The sequence below is a fragment of the Eurypyga helias genome, unplaced genomic scaffold, assembly GCF_000690775.1.
Source record: "Eurypyga helias isolate BGI_N326 unplaced genomic scaffold, ASM69077v1 scaffold4579, whole genome shotgun sequence".
NCBI lineage: Eukaryota > Metazoa > Chordata > Aves > Eurypygiformes > Eurypygidae > Eurypyga > Eurypyga helias.
The window spans coordinates 16,918-39,668 of record NW_010271238.1 but is presented as its reverse complement, the minus strand read 5'-3'; the positions used below and the strand labels follow the sequence as shown (position 1 = coordinate 39,668).

Here is a 22,751-nt window from a genome sequence, read left to right as displayed (position 1 = left end):
TCCTGGACTACAAAAAAGCATCTGTGTGTTTCTCAAAGTCAGACGCCACCAAAAATACAGCCTTTGCTGTAACACAAATACAGGGAGCAGTTCTGTCTTACGAAATCAGATCAAAGCACTAGGAGATAACTATGTGATGGAAGACCTTAAAAACCCATGGAAACACTGCAGTTCATGCCTAAGAGGCCCACACGCAGGCGTAAGGCTAGGAAACGGCTGTTTTAAACTACAATATATCCAGGAAGCAATCCCATCCAGTCAATTTAATTTCAGAGGAAAACCCATATAGAAATGTAGTCTTCCTGGAGAGCTGAATTAATCTCAACAAAAACTCTCACCCAAGTTACACGACACTAACCAAGAACAGTTAACCAAGCCTGACTGACCACAAAGCCTGGAACCTCAACACCATAAAGATGCTTTTCATGCCATACCTTCCCCTTCTTGTCCTACCTACAGTGTTTTATACAGCCCCAACCCCCCGTGCCCCTGCTCACATCAGTCCTCAATACTTTTAATCCTGAACAGTCCTAGGCAAAGGGAGCCCATTCTAGGAAACTAGCCTTGTTTTATGGAAGAAGGGACATGCAAGGACCAGGGCTTGGGCAGCCTGAGCTCATGCACCTACTCTTCCCACTACTCATCTATCGGCTTCAGAGGTACGCAGGTAACACCAGTAGCTGACACAAGGCCTTGGGATTTACAGAGCCCATGTTCAGACTGACAATGTCCAGCTGCTGCTATTCCCAAAGCTTGTGGACTGAACAGCCTCTAAAATACAGAGATTTTTAGTAACATACAAAACATCCCTGCTTCTGTCAATACTTCTGCAAAGACAACACTATGGATTAACTCAGACACTACAAGCTCGGGGTGGGGGGGGGGGGGGGAAATGACAGTATAAGAAAAGAATGGTACAAAAATTTCATAGGCCATTCACTCCTTTCCTTGGAGTTCTCCAGTATATTTGAGTTATTTAGATATCATCCAATTCTCACTTCCTAATGGAAGCGTTTTCTCCACGGTGAAGGAGTGCCAGCACTAACAAAGCTGTTTGCCTGCATATCCGCAGAACCCGGCTTAAAGAAAACAATTACATTGTCATAAAATTTTGCTTAGAATAATTGGTACACAGAAACATGATTTCTTCTTACAAGTATATACTCCTGAACATCATGAAATACATAAAACGTGTAATGGAATTTAAGGCCTGTTACTCCTGAGCTATTGCTTATTTCCTACCAATTAAAGGCTATATTTGTTTCCATCAGAAAATTCCTGTTGGTGCTTTTGGCCATAAGCTTCACTTCATACCAGCGAGGCCGAGGAGAGAAAAACCTTTAAGAGCGTGGCACTTGAGGCCTATTTTGTATTTTCCAGCATCACCCCTAAACACCATTTAATGACAACAAACACCCCCCCCCAACTATCTCAAAAAACTGAAAAGAAATAAAACCAGAAAAAAAAACAACTTGTGAAACGCTTTACAACTGCTGGCAGACATCACGAAGTTTTAGTGTGCTAAACAGTTATACCTAAGAAACCAAGAAATTGCACATCCAGCTAAAAATGATATTTTGAAATTACTCAAGAGCAAGACACCTTGTCAGACAGACCCTTGACAGGAAAGAACTCAAAACTGTTACTGATGGAGAAGGAAGAGAAGGATTTGTTCCAAAGTATGGTGAAGGAGTATGAACTTTCAGGTTTTTATCATGTACTCCTACTGCATGCACTCGAAAAGGGTAACATTTCTTTGGACACAACCTGGCAGCACAAAGCAAGCAGCTGGACCTCTCAGTGGGATCCCACACAGGCACTGAAGTTCATTCCCATGCTACACTTCCCAGGAACAGCACCGTAAATAGTAAATATTTTCTGTGGTTTGGAATCCAATAGTTCATGGCATGCTGTGATTCAGTAGGGCAGGGAAGAGATTTCAGGATGATCCTCAACCACCACCTTGTATCACTAGCACCACTGTTCTGAGTGTTTCATCTAGCCTGCAGAAAATGTGTAGCCGACTCACCATGACCTATTAAAAAATAGGTCTGAAAGTGAGCAATAACAGGGTTAAAAATGATCAAGGACTTGACAATCTTAAAAACACACACATGCAAAGCCAAACCCAAGCAACGTTGTACATATTCCTTATTTTAGAAGTCTCCATTTCACAGAGCTGAAGGTCAGTTTTTAAACAAGCCATGAAAACGAATATGAAAAAAATCAATACACCCTGTTTATAACATTTATCCATACATCCAAAAGCCTGCAATTATGAAAGAGGTACCTGCTTTTACTTCCTTTATAAGCCAGTCTGCTTAGGCCAATCCCATGATTAAGAGAGAAAAGGAAAACAGAGAGAAACCAATATAAGTTAGAACAGAAAAATCACAGGAAACAGGAAAAAAAACTAAAAAAATCTCTGGCTCATGAAGGTTAAAAAAAAGCTTTTTAAGACTACAGAAACAGACACTTAACACTCATGCTGACTCATCAGCAGATAGTAATAGTAACAGTACAGAGAAAACAGATGTGTTATGTACACCTGAAGGAGCCATATGAAGCTCTAACTAGCAACACAGGTGGATGTTAAACCAGGGCTCCTGAATTTATACACATTTAAATGAGATGATCTGGATGGCTTGTGCAGAATACACTCCAAAAAGAGAGGCAAACGGTTCTCTTGTGATTTTCAGTAATTCTTACAGCAGTGAAAAAATCCCAGGAGCCTGAAGGAAAGAATTTCACACAGAAATAAAAAAAAAAAGAGAACTAGAAGACCCAAGTAATTACAGGTCCATCAGCCTAATGCCGAGCAAGGCAACAATCACAGAATACTCAATACTGGACTCAAATAATAAAGTATTAGAAAGGGGTAATAAAGTCAATGGCAATCAAATTAGGTCTATGGAAAATAGAATCTGTCAAACTAAACTGACATCCTTCTTGATGAGATTACAAGTTTGCCTTAAATTTTAACAATGTTAATTTTAATAGCACTGATATACTTGGTCTTCTAGAAAGCACTTTATTTGGTACTGCTTATTAATTGACTAAAACAAAATTAACATGGTACACATCAAATAGATTAAAAAAACATGTTCAGCCAACAGATCTCTAACTGGGAGTTGTGACTAGGAAATCACCAGAAAGATTTTTTTCCTACAGGTCTTGGGAAACAGATGTTGGCCCTAAACTGTTTATTTCCATCAGTGAATGGAAAAAACCAAACTCCTTGCCTGCTCCTGAAGATCATCGATTGCAGAAAGACAGGATGAGAGTACAAGAACAAAGAGGACAGAGTGAAGGTACAAAGCAATTTAAGCTCCTCAGTCAACTACAAATACATACAATCACATAACAAAACCCCCGAAATTACATCCCAAACAGAACTGTGGCATACTTTCTAAATGGGAAATGAAGGACTGATACACAGTGACAGATAATCAACCACATCAAGCTTGCAATGCTGCCAAAAGGGTTAAAACTATTCTTCTTGCATAAAAGCTGCCCACAAACCTCGCCCCACCACATCAAGCTTGCAATGCTGCCAAATGGGTTAAAACTATTCTTGCATAAAAGCTGCACACAAACCTCGCCCCACCCTCCAAAACCCACACTGCTTCTGATGCAGATGCGTGCTTTGCTGTCAAAGCACTGCGACCAGTCCTGCCTCAAGATACCAGTGCCTCGGTGATGGTGCCACAAGAACCAGCTACAGGATTGAAAAAAATCCTTCCCCTGAAAGATGGGAGTCAATGTGCCTACCTTATCAAACCCTTAACAGTACTACATTAGCACTCATCTGAAGTACAGATGCATTTTTTAAAATAATGTCCACCCAGCAGATAAAACATGGAGTTACATCTCCCAAGTCCCAGTGCTTGGCAGTTGAAACACAGCAAACCAGACCAGAAACAACTAAACTAGTGCTGATTCCCTGGGGAAGGAATTTGTTCTGTTTGACATCGAAGGTAACATTAACTACCTTACCAACCATTTTGTCAGCTCTACCACCACTGGAAATTCTGATTTTTTTTTTCCTGAAAGCTACATTCTAAAGCTCAAGCAGGATTTAATCCATTGAAGGTTTGGGCAAGATGTGTTAAGTGCTCAATAATCTCTCCAGCTCTGAAGCTCTACCAATACACTGTTCCTGCTGGTTGTTCTCCATACAGCTCCCACTGCAATCACTCATAAGAAGAGTAGTAAATTAAATTAATTTCTCCGACAAGTTTGAAGCCTTCCTATTGCTGGAAACCATTCTAGAAGCAAACATGGAAAACAAACTTTGAATTGCTCACCTGTGACCAGGTCAATTAAAGTTTAAGACAGCCTTTTTCTTCTTGGAAATAAAATTACTCTGGAATGCAAAGTCACATTAAAGGACTACGGTCCCCACTATAAAGTCACTCATGAAAACAAGGACAGAACAGGGCAGCAACAATACAAACTGCTTTAAATTGTGGTTTTGTTGTCTCTTCTCCAAATATGAACCCTAATGAAAGCTGAACCCCAACAGCCACCGAGCACCAGTGCTGCTCTGACACAGCCCCTTCTCCTTCAGAAGCCAGCCACATCTGACAGCTCATCTCGTATTGGCCAGACAGAAGCATCAGACAGTAACAGCCTTCAGTCACCCCAGCTCTGGGACCAAAAGATAAAATAACTCACCATGAATTACAAGTCCCCCAGCTCCAGTTTTTGCCTGTTCCAACCACTGCCAATGATTAGGGAACAAACTGGTGCCAGGGTGAGCTTCTCTCTATCGAAGCAGCTGAGCTCAACTTGCTGTCCACCTCTGACTCTTCCAAGCAGACCTGCACATGCTCTTCAACCTTCCCTAATGATTCCCATGAACTGGGGATGTTCCTAATAAACATCACCTACAGATGGCTGGCAAGGAAAGCAGTGAACAAGAGATGGGCAAGAAAAGACTCATCATGCTTCCCCATCTTCTATCAGAAAGAGAAGGGACCAGCATTCAAGGTAAGCCCTGCTCCAGCTGGTAGTCCCACTTCAGATCACCACCCTGTGAGCCTCCCAACCATTTCAGATGTGTTTTAGACACACTCCTGGAAGGACAAAGAATGACTGCAACTTGTATGAAAAGCTGTATGAAGTAGGGGCTTGAGAAGACATTTCAAAAGGTATGAGGGTCAAGTGAACTGCCTGCTTCATGGTTCTTTTTTTGTTTCTATGATAGTTACAAACAAATAAAGCCATTTATAAGACTCCTATCAAGGGAAAAAGATCTGAGCACGAGACCAGTTCAAATGCTGCTCCTTGTCTGATGCTTTTTAATAGCAGTAACATGTCTCATTCACCCTCCACCTCTTTACCAAGGAGAAGGCCCTGCTGTCAGCCCAGCAACGCACAATGCAGTCACAGGGGAAGCAGCTTCTGCACACAGTGCTCCTAGGACCAAACAAGCTAAGGTTGTCACTATCATAATTTCCTATAATCCAACTATAAATGTAACTTAGTTTAGTTCTTCATCACCACATCCATTTAGTCCACAGTTAATTTAGAACAGAAATTTCGTATTTGTACAGACCAGGATTTAAAACATGTCCATGAACAGCAACAAAACATCTTTCTCCTATTACAACGTAACTGTCACTTTTGCAAGAGTTCAGGGAAAAATGTGTAACCTCTCTCAAAGCAAAGCCAAAAAAAGGATGAGTAGTAAATAGCTTGGTTTTGCCTTTTGCAGGAAGGTGACTGGGTACAAGTTCTGTTTGTGAACCTACCAAATTTTGGATTCCCTTGTTAATTCTTTTGAGGAGATCCCCTGTCCAGATTAGGAAAAGTCAGTGGCTGCATTTAAATGTAATCCAGTCTAGAACCCAGATATGCTTTGATGCTACCTACACCTACGTTTAAGGAGCACAACTTACCCGTGGTTAAAAACAGTCATGAGCAATACTGAGCATCAGCAGACCCTTAAGATCCCACCAGAAAGACATTCCAGACTCACACTGGTGTACCCTTATAACAGCTCTCCTAAAAAACATGCTTGAAGTTTCATAACAAATAAACAAATCTAATCCCAAACCTCAGGGAAAATCCCTGTGTTCCACAGTCTGAAGCCCAGATCCAGCTAGAGCACCTGTGAAGGTGTGCATGCTGACAGCCTGCTCAGAGGGGACAAGATTCCTCAAACAGACTCTGCCCCTAAGGCACCAGAGCCCTCATCCCCAAATAGCGAAGGCTGGGCCTCGCCATGGGAAATATGCAGGGAGAAGAAGCTTATCACTGCCTTAATGCTGGCAGTGCCCGAGACACTCGGATAAAAGCTCATTCGTCTAGGAGACAGGCTTTTTTGGGGGGCCTGGGGGGGAAGTCAGGAGTTGCACTATGAGCTCCCAGGGGAGCTCTATGCATGTAGATTTTAATATAGCCCAGTCCAAGAGGAAGGGGCTTCTTCACACCAGGTCTTCTCCACCAGAGACACTGCTGCGTGATTAAAAAAATCCCCCAAAGGAAGCCCTTGCAAACTGCGTGCTACATCCCACGTAAAACTCTCCCTCAGGGAAAGGATAAGACAAGGAAGATGAACCAGACATACAGACACCACTCACTCAATTTTAATATCTGAATGGGAAGTGCCAGATACCATGACAACAAGCCTAGAAAAAGCATGGAATAAAAAAAGCATAGCCCAAAATGTGAAACAAATCCTACAAATGTAGCTGAAGTGATCAAACAGTGCTGGTGAGGTAACTGCCAACTGTGGACCTCTGCATCTGTTTGGAGAACCACCAGGACCTGAACATGGTGACCTCAAAACCAAAAGACCCCAAAACCCAACTGCAAGCTCCCTGTAACAGAGAGCAAGGTCATTCTGCCAGCACCATGCCAAACTGGGAAGCTTGACTTTACCAGGCAGTGCCAGACAAGACTGCACGAGTTCTGTCCTCCTCTGCAGGTTTGACAAATCCCTTAATGCAAGACGGTGTAGTTTAACATCTTGATTTTCAGAGATGCTGAAGCAGTACCAGTTTTCATGTAAATTAAACATCAACTGACAGTAGCTGCTATCCCTCAAAATTAGACACAGTAATGCTTCTCATTCTGGAGTGGCCCAGCACATCCATCCAGAAAACAGAACAAGATGGAGCATACTCTGACAGAGCCTGCTGCTGCCCAGCATCCCCAGATCCTTCTGAAAATCCTACTCACACAGAAATTGAGAGGGCTTTCAGAAACGTGCAAGTACTCCATTTTAAACCTGGCCATACTAGCAACATAAAAGACACCTACTCTGGCAAATAGTGCCTTACAGTCTAGAGGCTTCCAGCATTTCAGATGTTCAGCATCTCACCTGAAACAAGACTTTGCCCTTACCTGCACACCACAGCGTTTTAGCAAAGCCAGCTGTGCAATTGCTGTACTTGGAGACATGGACTGATCTGCATGCAAAGCTTAAGTGGCAGTTTGAGACAGATGCTGCTGACTTGGCTGGAGCCTTCTGCGGTTCCCATTACCACAGCACAGAAGCATTTTATCTCTGTAACGCACCTTTCCTCACAAACACCACTGAGGAAAGCACTTTTATTCCTATTTTGGGGAAGAGAAACTGAAAGGCATTGAGATTTCCAGGGTGAACTTGGATGGAGTAACACAGTCACTAGGACAGGGATCTAAAACTGCATCTCCCCCACCAGAAGACAGTAACATTATTGGACCACTGACTTGTGCTGGGCTGGAGATACATTGTAAACAACACACATCTCCTGCTGCAGAAAATATTCTCGTCTTCCTTTATTTTCCTTCTTTTGTCAAGTTTCTTTAAATGTAAAACTGGATTTTAAGCATGGGTGGATTCATACTACTGCAAGCAACTGATTAAGTGTATTTTCAGAAGTTACTGCTCCTGACATGTGAGACAACTGAGTTCCATTTCTGAACAAATATTTGGATTTTTTCCCCCTAGTTGACATCTCTTGCTTCCCTTCTTTTCATCATCTCCTCCCCCTTCCTTCAAGGAGCACACAGCCTCTGAATTAGCAGCTGTTCTGAGAAGAGCAAGGCTGCACTCCTCCCCGCTTTGTCCCAGAACAGAACAGGGACTGTACTGTAAAAATCCAGTGTTCTGGGGACAGCCATGAATGGACAAGAAACAGCCATGACTTGTCTATCCCAAACAGAAAATTCAATGCTGAAAAAGAGAGAAATGAAACACAAGAACACAGACATTAAAAACAAACAAGCTAAGTTAAAACAATACTCTAAGAAAAAGCAAAAACAAATAGACCTAGAAAAAAGTAAAAGATTGCCCAGCATGTAAAAACTGGTACACAGCATTAAGGAAAGAGGTCTGCAACAGACTTAAGTGACTGCTCTGCGGAGGAGTCCCTGCGTTACACAAAGCATGCAATATGTGACAGGAAGCCTTTCACATCCCAAATAGGCGATGTCACATCGTGGAGAGGGGACACTGCACTGCTGGACCAGTGGTACGTAAAGAATAGTAAACTCCACTTAACAAATGTATGTACTGGAGATAAAGCAAACAAACCAAACTGAAAGGTCAGCAACCACCAGGTTTTTAAACTAAGAAGGATTTAACTGCGGCTTGAGAGCAACTAAAGATGAAAAATAAGAAGTGTCCAGCACCAAAACATTAACATATGCTATTCCCTTGGTTAAATTGTGACTAGAACAAGATACAAAAGCCTATACTTCAAATATGTAAAGAACAGGACTGTAGATAAAATATTAGAAGCATGCTACCTAACACTGTTACTCATAAGATGAAATTAGAAGAGGGTATGAAAATGAGAAGGTCTGAAACTGAAGAGAAATGGCACTCCAGTGTGAACCAGCAGGTCATGGAAGAGGTACACACAATTACAGATATACCTTCCCTTCCTGCATCCCATCCCAAACACAAGTGTTTCTGGAATTTAGATGAAAGTGGAAAGCAACCAAAAAAATTAATACTGAGCTGACAATGAAAGCAAACCAAAAGAAAAGTTATTTTTCACTGGTCAGACTTCAACCAGAGACAGGAAGTTCAGAGCACAGTGACCCCATCCTGCACGCACAATGGGCACAATTTTGGTGCAAGCGTACCAAGCTTTCACATTAAAAACGACGACAGGCACCTTGAATCAAAACTTGTGAGAAAACCCACTATTGCAGAAGGTTATCAGCGAGTGGAGCGATGGGGAGAAGAAAGGCAGAAAGACAGAACAACCATAGAGCCTCTGCTGACCACGGTTCCCACCTCTGACCCATGATGGAACTGCATGAGCAGAGTGAAAAGTCAGTCGTGGCTTAACAGAAGTAGGAAGCACTTGGTTTGCAGCAGAGATTTTTGCTGAAGACCAAGAACATGCTCTCTCACTAAGAGCTACGCAAACAGAAGAACTAGAAAAGGCACAGTTAAGACAAAAATCTAGTGCATCCTCAAAGCTGGAAGCATTTTATGGGGAAATAGCAGCAGCAACACTTCCAGTCTAAAAGGAAGTGGCAGAAGCACATAAAACTGGAGAAAAACAATATTCTTGTTTGGCAAAACACACTGTTAAGTAGGACATAACAATATACTGCAACAGTGATGTGAAACCTGGCTTGACTGCACATTTAAAGCACCCTGGTAATTGTGTCATTAAATGATTTAATTTGGCAACATTTAGGGTTTTGTACCTCAGCCTCTGTCAAACAACAAAAAAAGCCACCACAGCACTAGAAATTTCACAGTAATTCTGAACAATGACTCAGAATACCTATTCTGTCTCTTAAACAGCCTACTAATTAAACTCTATTTGAGCTCTACTAACCAATTTTTCCAATGCACAGAGGAAAGTAATTTATTACAAACCGGAATACAAAATTTAATATTAACAACACAACCTGTGTCTGCAGCATTTTTAATCTGATCAGCAAAAGCATAAATAAAAGCTGCAACCTGACAGCTAAGAAGGTTAATCTGTCATAGATTTACGTAGATTACTTCACATAGCATCTGGAAAGATGCTGAGAAAGTAAAGCCATTTTATTGTATTCCAAAATGTGCTACCTATAAAAATTTTGCTATCCATCAATACTCAAAGAGTGCAGTGAGTATTGAACAAATTTGCTTCTGCTTTAAGACACAACTTTCAAGAACTTTAAAGCAAGAGCAGGTATTTAAATATGTTCCAACTGTTTATAATATTCCTTTTAGGTACTTGCAGGTAATAGAAGTAACAAAAAGGAAAACTGCTTAAAAGGTGAATATATTATGACTTTGTATGCACATACTAAGTTCTATCACTTAAATTTCTTGATAATATTGTTGAAAAGAATATTAGCATGAATGTTCCTTGAATTTTCACAGACTGAAAAGCAGGTTTCCTTTTCAAGGTGGCAGATTTAATTTGTATCAGCTACCTCCTTCTCTTACGACACTATCCTCGTGTCTGGCACTGGATGTGCCATGTGTAGATGTCATTACTATAAGCTGTTTTTGAAGGCTGACCACCACTGAAAACAGCACAGGTTTTATATGATTTTCTTAGACTTTTCAGATATGAAAAAGATGCAACGTAAGTGGTAAACAGAAGAGGGAAAATATACATATTTTTCCTTTGGTTTCCAGTTTGGCAAAGTACCAAAACATACCTAATCTGGAACAAATATGTAACACAATCCTACCAATAAACAAAATCAAAAAAAGCAGCTATTCCAGTGTAGAAAGCACAAGGCAAAAAAAGTTAGTCAAGCTCCCAAGCTGTTTTTGTTTGGGGTTGGAATTTTTGTCTAAGATAAGTGGCTTCCAGAGCAGGAAGATAACTTAATGAGAAAGCATAGAAACAGGAAAAAGATGCATTGGTAAATAGAAACGACAGATCCAGCATGCAGAACAGAGGAGTCTAAAAAAAGTAAGTGCTGGAGAATTCTACCTTGTTACATGTCCTACCTTCTCATGTCCCACCTACCATTCTCAAGAAAAAGGATGTCATGTCCCACCTATCATCCAACAGGAAAAGTCAAAACACTCCCTACATCTAACCAACAGCATCCCAAGGAAGGGGAAGGCGGCCTCGTTTTGTGGACTCTAGAATGCTGCAACAAGAGTAAGCCTGTTGATACCTATTTTAAGGTGTCTCACAATGCGTGTGAGCGCTGTTCTCCGCACAGGGCGGTGGGCACATCAGACCTTCCACAGAAACAGCAACCTCTCCTGTACAGCAACAGCTATTCACACTGGCAATGCTGCCATTTGTTCGCTTGCAGGTGAGTATGACAGAGCAATTTGTCCATATGCTTTTGCAGCACCCCTTAAAAACTATATAAACCAGAAGCCAGTCTGGGTTCCTGTGAACAAAAATAAACACATTTGTTTCCCCTCCCAGGCTGATACATTTTGCTGATTAAACAGATGCTGTAACAGTTATAAGAACAGCAGCATAGGTCAGAGCAGAGGTCTCCTAGTCCAATACCCTGCCTCCAGCAAGACAGTAACTTGCACTGAAATTCCTTGCAGATGTTCCTACTTGTCCCTGCCGAGTCAGTGATGGATCCTACTCAAGAAGGATGCAGAACAGTAGCTACATCCAAAGCAGCCCAGCAGCGAGTCAGCCAAAGCAAAGCCAATGAGCAACATCAGAGAAACGGAGTTCAGCAACATGCTGCTTTCATCCCCTCTTTCTCTACTCATTTTAGCATCAAAGTCTCACAAGGATGAGGGAGACCACAGGATTGTGGCATCACAAAAATCAGAAACATGGCACCTGGGCAAAACCTGTCTAAACAGACAGGCAGAGATGCACAACAGCCTGAACAAGACTCGGGCTGTACTGCAACTGGTTTAAAGCCAAAGGCTGCAATAACTGCTCCAGGAATGGTGTGGGACAGGCAGCAGAGATGCTGCTGAAATCCAAAGATGTATGCTTGGTCTGTTGGCAAAAGCTGAGCATCAGAGCAACCTCCAATAGCCAACAGATTACTGAGAAGGCAATAAGTGCAACTGCCAGGGAGCTGCATACAAAGGCTGTCCAACTCCCGAGACAGGCAGGAAGAGAAACTATCCTTTAAGCAGAAAAGATGAGCTGGTGAGCCAGCATTAGGGATGTGCAGGTGTAGAAAAAAGCATCATAAATCCCCCTCTCCATACAATCTTGGGCATAATGACAGTACATTAAGATGATATCCTAAGTTTAAAGCATTGCAATTGAACCTCTGAAGTTTTCTTGAAGAAGGAAAGGATTTAAGGCCAGGCAACAATTCCATGCAGTAGATATTCCAAAAGGAACTTTGCCCTCTACAGATGGTATCTCCAACAACAAACAGAAAACAGGTTGGCTTGATCACATAAATGGATCCTTGCTCAAGTCAGTTAAGAATAACCACAAAAGCAAAGATGATCTGAAGGATAGGGTCCAAGTGGATGGAGTCTGATGAGTTACTTAATTTCATCAGTACAGGGACTGCACATCACCTGAGCTAGCATAAAACAGGAAAAAGATAGGAATGCTGAGGAAGTACACTCCCCTGGGCAGCAGATACCAATACTGATCTGAAGGTCTCAGGTTGTCCATTCCCAGAAGTTAAGGTGAAGATCTTGCAGAGCTTTTCTGGTGGCAGAGAACAGTACCTGCATGCTAAGAAGTCAAGTGATGATGGATGTGCAACAACTTCCTGGCTCACTGAGTCTGAAAAACAACTAGTGCAAGCAGGTCGAATAATCCTGGTCACAAATCCCTCAAACGCCAACACTGGTAAAAAGCAAAGTGTCATGGAAAGAGAGAGCAGGAGGCAGGCCACTCACAGAACCTTTCAGACTAGTTTTGCACAGCACAGGCCACTTGTTCTCAGACAAGCTGCCTAGCACTGGGGAGACAGGCAGAGGTTCAGCCACAGCATGCATGGCCACACTGCTCACGGGTATGGCTGAAGGACAGAAGGTCTTGAGTGGCAGAGACTGGATGCAGGCTGGAAGAATCAGCCTCAGAGCCCCAAAAGGTATTTTGTTGGCATGATGCTATCACTGCTGCCCCAAGAGAACCTGCCTCAGCTGGAAGGGAGTGTGTTGTTAGTGGACACTGCTGCCAATCTCCCAGAGCTTTCCTGGAATTCTTGTTCCTTTCCTCACCCTTTCTCTTTGTCCTCCTTGGGCTAAAAGGAAAGAAAAAGGGTTAGGAAAAGAAGGAGTTGCACACGAGTGCTGAAGCACAGGGTCTGTGCTTCTAGAGGGAAGGGCAGAATGAGGAAAGAATAGCCAACACTGAAGGGTAAGGGTGGACCATCAGACAGAGCATCCACCAACACAGCCGTTTCACCTGTCTGTTTCCTGGTAGATTGAGTATCCTCACACAGACAAGGTATGCAAAGAAAATACCAGGCTAGCTCAGGCACAAAAAGCTTCACAAATAACCCTCTATCCAGAAGTCACAATTTCAGAGGCATAGGGGGTGTCTCTGATGTTGAGGAAAACCATGCTGCTAATCCTTCCTCACTAGCCTTGACAGGCAGGTGATGTTATTTACTCAAATCAAGCAGTTAAAACAGTGAAGAATAAACCAAATATGCATTTCACACATTTAATGCACTTCAGAACAAGCTCTGGATTGAAACTGCCGAGGTTCTTTATAAAGCTCTTTCACAGCACAAAGGTCATGGCTACTTGCTTTCTGCCTATTTGCCCCAACACTCATTTCACTTGCTTTTTTCCCCAATAACCAAGAAATCAAAATTTTTTTCACTGGTGCAGAGTATGCGCCAGCCAACTGCAGAGAGGTGATAAAGAAAACAATGGGTGCAAATCTGACCGTTTTCCTCAGCATTTAGAATAGACATTAAAGCACACTAAACACTTTTTATAAATCCAGCATTAAGACACTACTATTTCTGTGCTCCCTCCCCCCAGTGCTAATGAATTCAGTTCAGATACTTGATGCAAATGTTCCTTTAGATAATCAATATTTGGGGATTGTCTTGAATCTGCAGCCCTTAGAAGAGGATACACAACAAAAATTAGGTTTATCTCTGCTCAAGAACAGAATACACTGCAGGAAATAAGATGCTATACGAAAAAAAACTAGGCCAGCAAATTAAGATCAACTTATCAAAGGTCTTTTTAACAGAGCCATATATCTAAGTCTTCTAAAAATAATTCTAGATTTTAGGTTTAAAAGGACTCTGAAACATGTCTGGTTTTAATGTATTAATATTTTATTCTTTGCATACAACTGAAGGCACTAGGCAAAAATTATAACCAAACACTGAGGCATGCTCTGTATTTTATCTAAGTCGGAGACTTTTTTTTTTCCAATTTTAAACCACATTATTTCAGACTTGAGCTTTTCTGGGAACTTGACTTTCAGCTGCAGTTAAACAAGTCTGACTACTCTTTCCTCACTGCATTTTGAACATGAACTTGAAGTAACTCCCATACAAATCTCCTGTACCTACCAAAATATGGTGAGGTGAGGTCAATCTATAAGTCACTTACTGGAAAAAAAAGGTAATGCACTTGGTGAATATTTCAGACAAGAGTAGTCTAGCAAATATTCTGCTGTATAATGTTTTCTTATTTCAGCAATACTATCAAGGAAATCCAATGCAGAAAGCCACACTGCTTCTTAGAGATTCCCTGTACAGCCAGTTTGAGGGACACTAATAAATATGGCCTCTAAACACAATCAAACCAAACACCAGAATTATATTCACTTTGTAAATGGTGAACACCATAGTATGCAAGTCAGATTTTTTTTTTTCCCTGTTCTGAAGGACTGTTAATTCTCATCTCCTACTGGGGCAAAGCAACTACCACTAATGCTGAGTCTAGTCTAACAAGATCCGTACTAAATACATAATCAAAGATCAGTGACTTGTTACCACTGCTCTACAGAGAATTTACCAAAACACATATCCAAGTCTACAACAGAATAAACTACCTCTACAAAGTATTTTTCTCCTAAACCCTGTTATTAGGTGGGCTTATGCCACAAGGCATGAGTGTTTACATACTTTCTAAACAGTTTAAGTCTTATCTAACATAATCCCTGCATTCTATAATCCTATCTGTTTAATGTATTTTAAGTGGGCAAAACCACTGGAACCAGTAATATTTCAAAAGGGAAGGCACTATCCAAAGCACTGGACATCAAGTGTAAAAATAGTTTATGCCCAGGATTTCAGTCATTTAGGATCAGGTAACTTAATGCCAGGTTTCACAGTAAGCTATATTTATCTGCATATGGGTCATTTTTTCTTCCAATACGAAACACTTGAAGTATGCCTTTTTACAAGATTCCTAGAGAAAACATACAAACACTGGTAGTCTTTGTATGTGAAATTTTCAGTGAATACATGTCCTATCTGAAGCTTCTAAACATAAATTGCTGTGAAGTATTTCCTTTGAATAAAAATTTTCCCCCACGACAAAGCAGCACAATTTTACTAATATCACTGGAATTTCCAGCCCAAATCTTTCAAATGCAGAATTAACTCTGCAACTGTTACCAATTGTCATGAACTGTAAAGGCCTCTGCTATAATTAAATTTAGCCATTAATGCTGTGTTTCTTTTACATCTTTCCATTATGCTAAGCTTTCAGAGCCCCCTCTTGTACCCAAGATGGACAGCATGACCCCTTGCTCACGTACATCAAAATCTCTCATTAAAATATGTGAGGTTAGCTGTTGCCTGCTGCAAACACTGGGCCAATACGAGGTCTGTTTACTAAGGGAAGCTAAAGTAGTGTTTTCCTGACACTGCATGCTTGCCCTGAGTCAAGAGCTTCCCACCTGGACAGTCATACTGTTGAGGACTGTGATCATAACTGGCTTCCTTCCCTCGTGCCTCCTAGGGTCACTGCCACAATTAATGGCTTCTGCTCTGGAGGACACAGGCCTTCTCCAGACACTGCTTCCAATACAGTTACCAATTCCAGATGCTGAAATGCAGGCTGCTTAATTAGGCCCCAAATTTCAGGAAATTCCAAGTGTGCAGTCTCTGAACAGCATGTTCCAAACAAACACCAGTTCAGTGCCAGCATTCACTATACATGTTTGGCTAAATAAAATATTGGCCTTGGCTTTTCACAGCAGCACCTTCTTGATAAGCACCTGTGAGCTGCTTGTTATAGAGGGAAAGCATAAGAAATCAGTTGATATTATCTGTCCTGTAAAAATTAACATGGTGTGGACTTACTTCTGGACCAGAAGTAGTTCATGGTGGCTTGCTCAGAGCACAGGCAGAGCATCCTCCCCAGGTTAGGATTTCTGTTTTCTATGGAGAAATGGGCATTGACAACTGCTCAAGTGTGAGATTTTCCTGTACTCTGTATTATTTTGGACGCTGACATTTTGTGAGCTTTTGGCTTTTGCATCATATGGCTGAGCATCCCAAGGGTGAGGAATGGACAATCCAAAACTGAGATGACAATAGGCAGAACACTCAGTATTTCTTTCTATTTAAAATGTGACAACACACAGATGCTACTGCTTTGAGTCAATAGCTTGTCAGTCCTGCATTTTCTCTGGGATCATCAATATTTATATTACACTTTCAATGCCATGATTATTTCTGAAGTGCAGTTTTAATCTAAGGCTGTATCAGTCCTACTATAAACACCTGAAATTAAAACAAAAGGTGTCAATCTTTGTGCGTAATCTTAAAGGAACTGCAAAATTCCAAAAGAATGATTTAAAAATAGAGTTGCTTTTTGGGCAGAGGACCAATGAAGTTCCTGATTATGCATGACACTTTCAATGCCATGATTATTTCTGAAGTGCAGTTTTAATCTAAGGCTGTATCAGTCCTACTATAAACACCTGAAATTAAAACAAAAGGTGTCAATCTTTGTGCGTAATCTTAAAGGAACTGCAAAATTCCAAAAGAATGATTTAAAAATAGAGTTGCTTTTTGGGCAGAGGACCAATGAAGTTCCTGATTATGCATGCAAAGAACATCAAATTGTATCTAGGAATATGCAAACTGTCATAAGTTAAGTGATGCACAGAAATCCTGTATCAATAAATATTCTGCTTTACAGTGCATCTGGATCATTGTTAAGATATGAAAGATAGATAGCCAAAGATAGCAGTCATCTGAATATTTGGAGATATAAATTCTGTGTAGATTACAGAGAAACAAAAACTCAGTTCTTAAGAGCTCAGCTAAGGCTGCTAGATCAACTAAAAAGTTAGCAACAAAAATCCTGTTCTCCCATACACGAACAACATCAGCAAGGACAACTCACTTGGCCAGCAGCATCTATGGATGGACGCTACATTGACTCGATCTTTGGTTTTCAACATGGGATAGAAATTCAGCATTTCCTCTATCAAAATTTTCTGATGAATTCAAGCCCTGTTCTTCCCTAAGTCAGGATGATATTTATCAGTGGTTTCATTTGGACAAACTAAGAAATAAAGAGCATCTGCAACACCATATAGCTTAGCATTGCTTGTCAGCACCAAGCCTCCTGTACATCCGAAGCTGCAGTCCTGCTCTGAAATAACCTCCCTTTGTCTAATGTGCCTCTAAAATGTTTATACCATTTAGTTTTTCTTCTCTCAAGTTCCTTCTCATTTTTTGAGAGCAGCTGATTAAACCTGAACAACTGGGTTGTTGGACGAAATATGCTGTAGCTATGAAATGGTACAGCAGGGACCAGTTTCACTGTTAATTTAAAATGCTAGAATTAATTAGGTAGTGTAAATGAAGAATTTAATAAGCACACTTTACAACCACAAGTTCTGCTTTTATTAAACACCCCTGCCAAATGAAGGCAACTATCTTCAGTCTGTTTTTCCTTGTCTTACTCCCTTAAAATCTGAGCAGTGAAAAAAAACATTTTTCTGTTGCAACCCCTCCCCCATAATTAAAATGTATGCCTGACTTCCATCTCCTCTTTCAAGTCATTAGCATTTTTTAAAAATGCTACTGTATATCCTGCCTGTTCTGAGAAGCTACCAAACACAACCGAAGTTTACAATTTTGGTTTTGAATACCAAATTAGAGGCTGTCTTAGAAGCTGTCATTCCTATTCAACTCAGCACGGTGTACTACCAAATTAGCATTTTTTTTAGTAAAGGAATATGCTTGTTTAAACACACGTCTTTCCAAAGCGAGGGGTAACATCACAAATCAATTGTCTTAAAAACCCTACTACTGTTCCAAGACTAAAAAAAAAGACTTGCAGCAGATGATTATTCCTGACACAATTTAATCCATTCTAAAATTAATAAGAGTTCAGATCAAGTTCTCTCAAAGAGATTCTGTATGTTCAGTCTTTGTTTAGCTGTGAACAGGAAAAAAGTATTTTGGGAGCCTAAACATGATTTCATGAAATCTGTGCAATTCCTTAACAGGACAGGGGAAACCATCTTGTACATCGACCAATTAAATCCTACCTAAGCTCAGAAATACATTTGAGATTTTTCTAATACCATTTTGCCAGGGTAACTAATGATGATTTGGTTTATGATCTTTTCTATTTTTCTTGAAGCAACCTCTCTCCACAGCTAACTTTTTGTTCTGGCTTTCCTTCTTTTACAGGAAGGAAACAAACTATAAGGACAACCTCTATTTTTAACATAAGGAGCTCCAACATTTGTTTAGAGGCATACTACAACAGTAAACAATTAAAATTTATTAAAACACAGAAGTTTGAACAGTAACAACAAAAAAATACAAAAAATAGACAAAACCTAAATTATTTCAGACCTTAAGCAGTTCAGCAAAAATAGCTTAAGAATGTACTGTTTCCTCCACAAGACAGCTTCCACTGTTCAAAAATTCTACATTGATTTCTAGTATGAAAAAAGCAGAGAACACCTGAGAAAGCCAATCATTGCTGTAACAGCCTACTGACATACTTCCAACCCCTCTCAAAACCCATAAAAACCCAGAAGGCCTAATGAACACACTTACATGATTATGCAGAAAGATGAGCTGGGTATGACCTCAGTGCATTTCTGTTTTGTTACTCAGTGTTCTAAGAACCTTTAAAAACCATGGACTGCTTCTGGCTGAGGACTGCATTCAATTTACTACCTCAACTCAATATGAGGAATGAACACATATCCTAAAATACGGTAATGTTGCACAATGCCTTGGTAACAGGCCTGAAAAACCCCAGCAGATTAAATTCCGCTTTCAAAAACAGCACAGTGTCTTTGAAGGCCAATTCTTTATTGTGAATTTTTTCACTTGTATATCACTTTTAAAAATATGTAGGCTCCTCAGTCATTTAGGGGTGATAACACTCAATGCATCTGTGTTTTTCCCCCCAAGAATAGTTCCTTTAAAATATTTTACTTATCATGAAGATTTAAGGACTTTACATGAAAAAAAGTATAGGCAAAAAAACCCCCAAAAAAGTCAGAAGATCATATAGGAAGTTTCTCACTTTAAATAGAGCGACAAAAGCCTGGAGATGGAACAAAACAAAAAGAACACTGTTCCTAGCTGATGAAGTAATGGCACTCTGTCCAAAGACTGCCAATTCTCTATGAAAACAACATTTAATATCTAAAGTCTTGAAACTGCACTGCAAGAAACCTGAGGAAATGACTTTGAATTTAAATATGAATTTGAGGGATATGGGAAAGAAAAAGCTCATAGAACACAGGACCTGCCATGATCAAGCTAGGCACTTCTAGACTCCTGCAGATGAGGGCTCAGTATTCACTTATGTCTGAAGTAACTGAAGCATCCTGCGATTTAATTTCTGAGTATTTTCAGACTAAAAGAAAAACAATGGTGTGGAGATGTGTTAGCTTGGTGGCAGGTATGAAGGGTGGTATGTCACACTGGGATACTGGGCCAGCTATGCTTATAGGAGTACTTCAGTCATAATTGCATGGAAATTTTTGGAGTGGGAGGTTACAAGCAATTTCTTTAAGTAAAAAAAAATAAAAATCAATTCCATTTTTCAATCTTCTCCCTTTCAGTAGACCTAAAGCTGTGTCCCAATCAGAAGATATACTGAAATACATAGATCATGGTCAGCTTGCTAAAGAAAGCTCTGCCGGACTACACTTCTGGGGATTTGAGCCACCCTGCAGCTACTGCCATTTGTTACGTGCCTTGTGTTCAACCAGAACATTGCTTTATGTCAGGAAGTAAATAAAAAAGAAGCATTGCATGTTTAAAAGCTCTAAGCAGATCATCCTAATGCTGCCAACACAACAGCTGCCAGGCTGTTACGGAAGTAGGTATGAAGATTTGTATTTTAATTCCTTATCTTTCCACGGTGCCTCTTTCCACGGAGCGCACACCCAAGTTGCCAGGAGCGCATCTGAGAGGAGATGGCTCTTTTTCTGGAACCCTTTCCTTCCCAAGGCTGCTGCTCTCTGTGCTAAACATAACAGCGCTGGTGATGCACTGAACAGCAGTGAAGTTTCAGCTGTTCCCACCTACGGTGCGAGTAGACACACAACCTATAAAACTAACCTATAAAGCAAGCTATAAAAGCTGATTGTTCATCCCACCGTCTTCTCAGGCATCAGTGAGTTCCTGGCCACAGCAGCAAGGATACAGAATAGGCTAGGTGCATCTGCACCCATCCACACCTCTTCTAGTGATAGTGCAGAGAGATTTCTCCTTTTTGAGGTAAAAGCTGCAATGGGAGGCATTTATTCTGAAGGCACCTACCCACAGGTGCTGCTTCATGCAGGAAAGGGTCACAGCAAATTAAAGCATTTCCAACAAACAAAGTCCACTAACCAATACCCACAAATGTCTGACAAACCCAGAGCAGAGACTTCCAGTTACAGACCACTGCTCTTTACAAATGGCACTGTAAATAAGCTATGATGAGCAGAGAGAGCCATCTTGACTTCAGTGTCGTTAACAGGCCAAACTTTGATGAGGGTATGGTGAGGTTCAGAAGAAATAGTAAGAATGGTCAGATGGCTCAAGCTATTTAGACTACCTTCCTACAACCTGAGCCAATGTTAAATAAAAACCACCATCAGGAAAGCAACACCACCATCTGAGGCCTGTTGCAAGCAGCTGTGCAGCATGCAGACTGGCCATGTTGCTTCTTCCCCTCAGAACTGTCAGGAGACTGAAAGACACAGGGCTTCTCCTACAGCTGTTCTAGATCCAGTGTGCATCACTGAAAACTGAAGATTTAGCACCTGTAGTTGACCACAGTATTTGCAGTACTCTGTGCTAAGCACTTGCAATATAAGCACCGAGGCTTTGCTGACCCCAAATGTAAATGGAGCCTGATGCACGTAAAATCAGCAACACGAAGCTCTTACCTGTAATTTTGTCTCTCACGAGCTTGCAGGATTCGATTTCACCAATGCTCCCAAAGAGACTCCTGAACTCCTCTTGAGTCATGTTCTGGGGTAAATAGTTGACTATGAGGTTGGTTTTGCTGTCATCTGTAGCAGCCCCTGTCTGCATGGGGGAAGGGCAGTTTCTACTGTTGCTGGAGGGTCCATTGGTTGTATTGGAAGTAGGGCCATTCGACACCTGAGGCTCCATGGTGCTAATTATCTACATCAAAATAAAAAGAAGAAAGGAAAAAACCCTTAAGTTTCACAGATACAATAGCTATTTTTAAAGATACTTACAAACACATGAGTAGGTAGCATTCATGGCCAATTTAGATACTTCAACAAAAAACCCGGCTTGATTCCTCTGTTATTGTTGCAAAGTAGGTCATGCTAGTCTTTGGCTGTGAGCACATACTAAGATGCAGTTAAAAACCCTTCTTTTTTGTTAATGCAAAGCTGATTTCTGCTTTCATCACGCAGCCATTTTCACAAATGTAAATTTAAACCACATAAATTTAATTATAATTTAAGGTAATAATCATAATTAAAATTATAGTTCCATTAAATCAGATGAAGTTAAGTGTATAGCTTTATATGAAAAGGTAAAATATTTTACCTATTTAATAACTGTATCACAGAGTGCAATGACAACAACATTAACCAGGCACAGTCAATCTGCAATGTGTCATCATTCCTACTGCCTTCAATTAATAAACCCAGCATCCCAAGACATATACCATTTACTGGTTCCAGTGATGACCTATATTCTCCAGTTAGATTTCTCACTAACTAACACCTCTTTAAATAATAAAGCCCTGGATTTTCAATCTTCAGAGATACAAAGGTCCTCAGATATTTACTGGAATCAAAAAGGTTTAATCAGAAAAAGGCTTATCAGGCACAGGTACAGGCTGGAATTTTAACAAGTGCTTCTATCTTGAAATGTGAAACTCCAATTTTCACAGAAGATACTCAAACAGACCTTCACAAAAAGTGACAAATAAAAATCCAGCCTAGCAAAGTGCATGCAGGACAGTAGCTCCATTGTCACCAGTGCCACTGGTCACGTGAGTGAAGATGCCTGCATGTTTATCTGCAGGCTGAGGGCTAAAGAATCCAAGTTTTCATCTGAAAAACTGCACAGGCAGACAAAGGAAGCAGAAAAACCTGGGTACTTCAAGGTTTTCCTATAAAGGTGTTTGCCTTCACTATGGCTTCCAGCCTCTCTTCCCTGCCACCAGTGCTGACAAGGGAAGGACACCTAGTCTCAAATTTGGATAAATTAAAGCAATGTAAATAGTGGCTGTCTACCATGATGTCTGCAATGTGCAGCTCCCCTGGTATCTCTTATCAAAGAGCATCCCTCAGATGGGCTCAGCCTCCCTCGATCAAAGACTCAGAGTCAAAGATGCAAACTGCTGCCCCGGGCAAGAGACTCCACTGCCCAGGGACAGATGTGGGGGAGAACTGAGGACTAAGACCCCTCTCAACCTTGTGTTCATACAATCCTGT

The 22,751-nt window shown here is 40.9% G+C and overlaps 1 protein-coding gene across 6 annotated transcripts in view; it reads right to left on the bottom strand.

The window, feature by feature from the left end:
- ELAVL4 (ELAV like neuron-specific RNA binding protein 4) overlaps positions 1 to 21,453 on the bottom strand; it is a 43,052-nt gene extending 21,599 nt beyond the window's left edge. For 3 of the 6 annotated variants that reach the window (XM_010158728.1, XM_010158727.1, XM_010158729.1), the window contains exon 1: positions 21,219 to 21,453. In XM_010158728.1, the coding sequence (XP_010157030.1) occupies positions 21,219 to 21,447 (229 nt within the window). In that variant the 5' untranslated portion in view covers positions 21,448 to 21,453. The remainder of the gene's footprint in view (positions 1 to 21,218) is intronic. The other 3 variants (XM_010158724.1, XM_010158723.1, XM_010158725.1) reach the window with 2 other exon arrangements.
- Between the last annotated feature and the right edge of the window lie 1,298 nt (positions 21,454 to 22,751).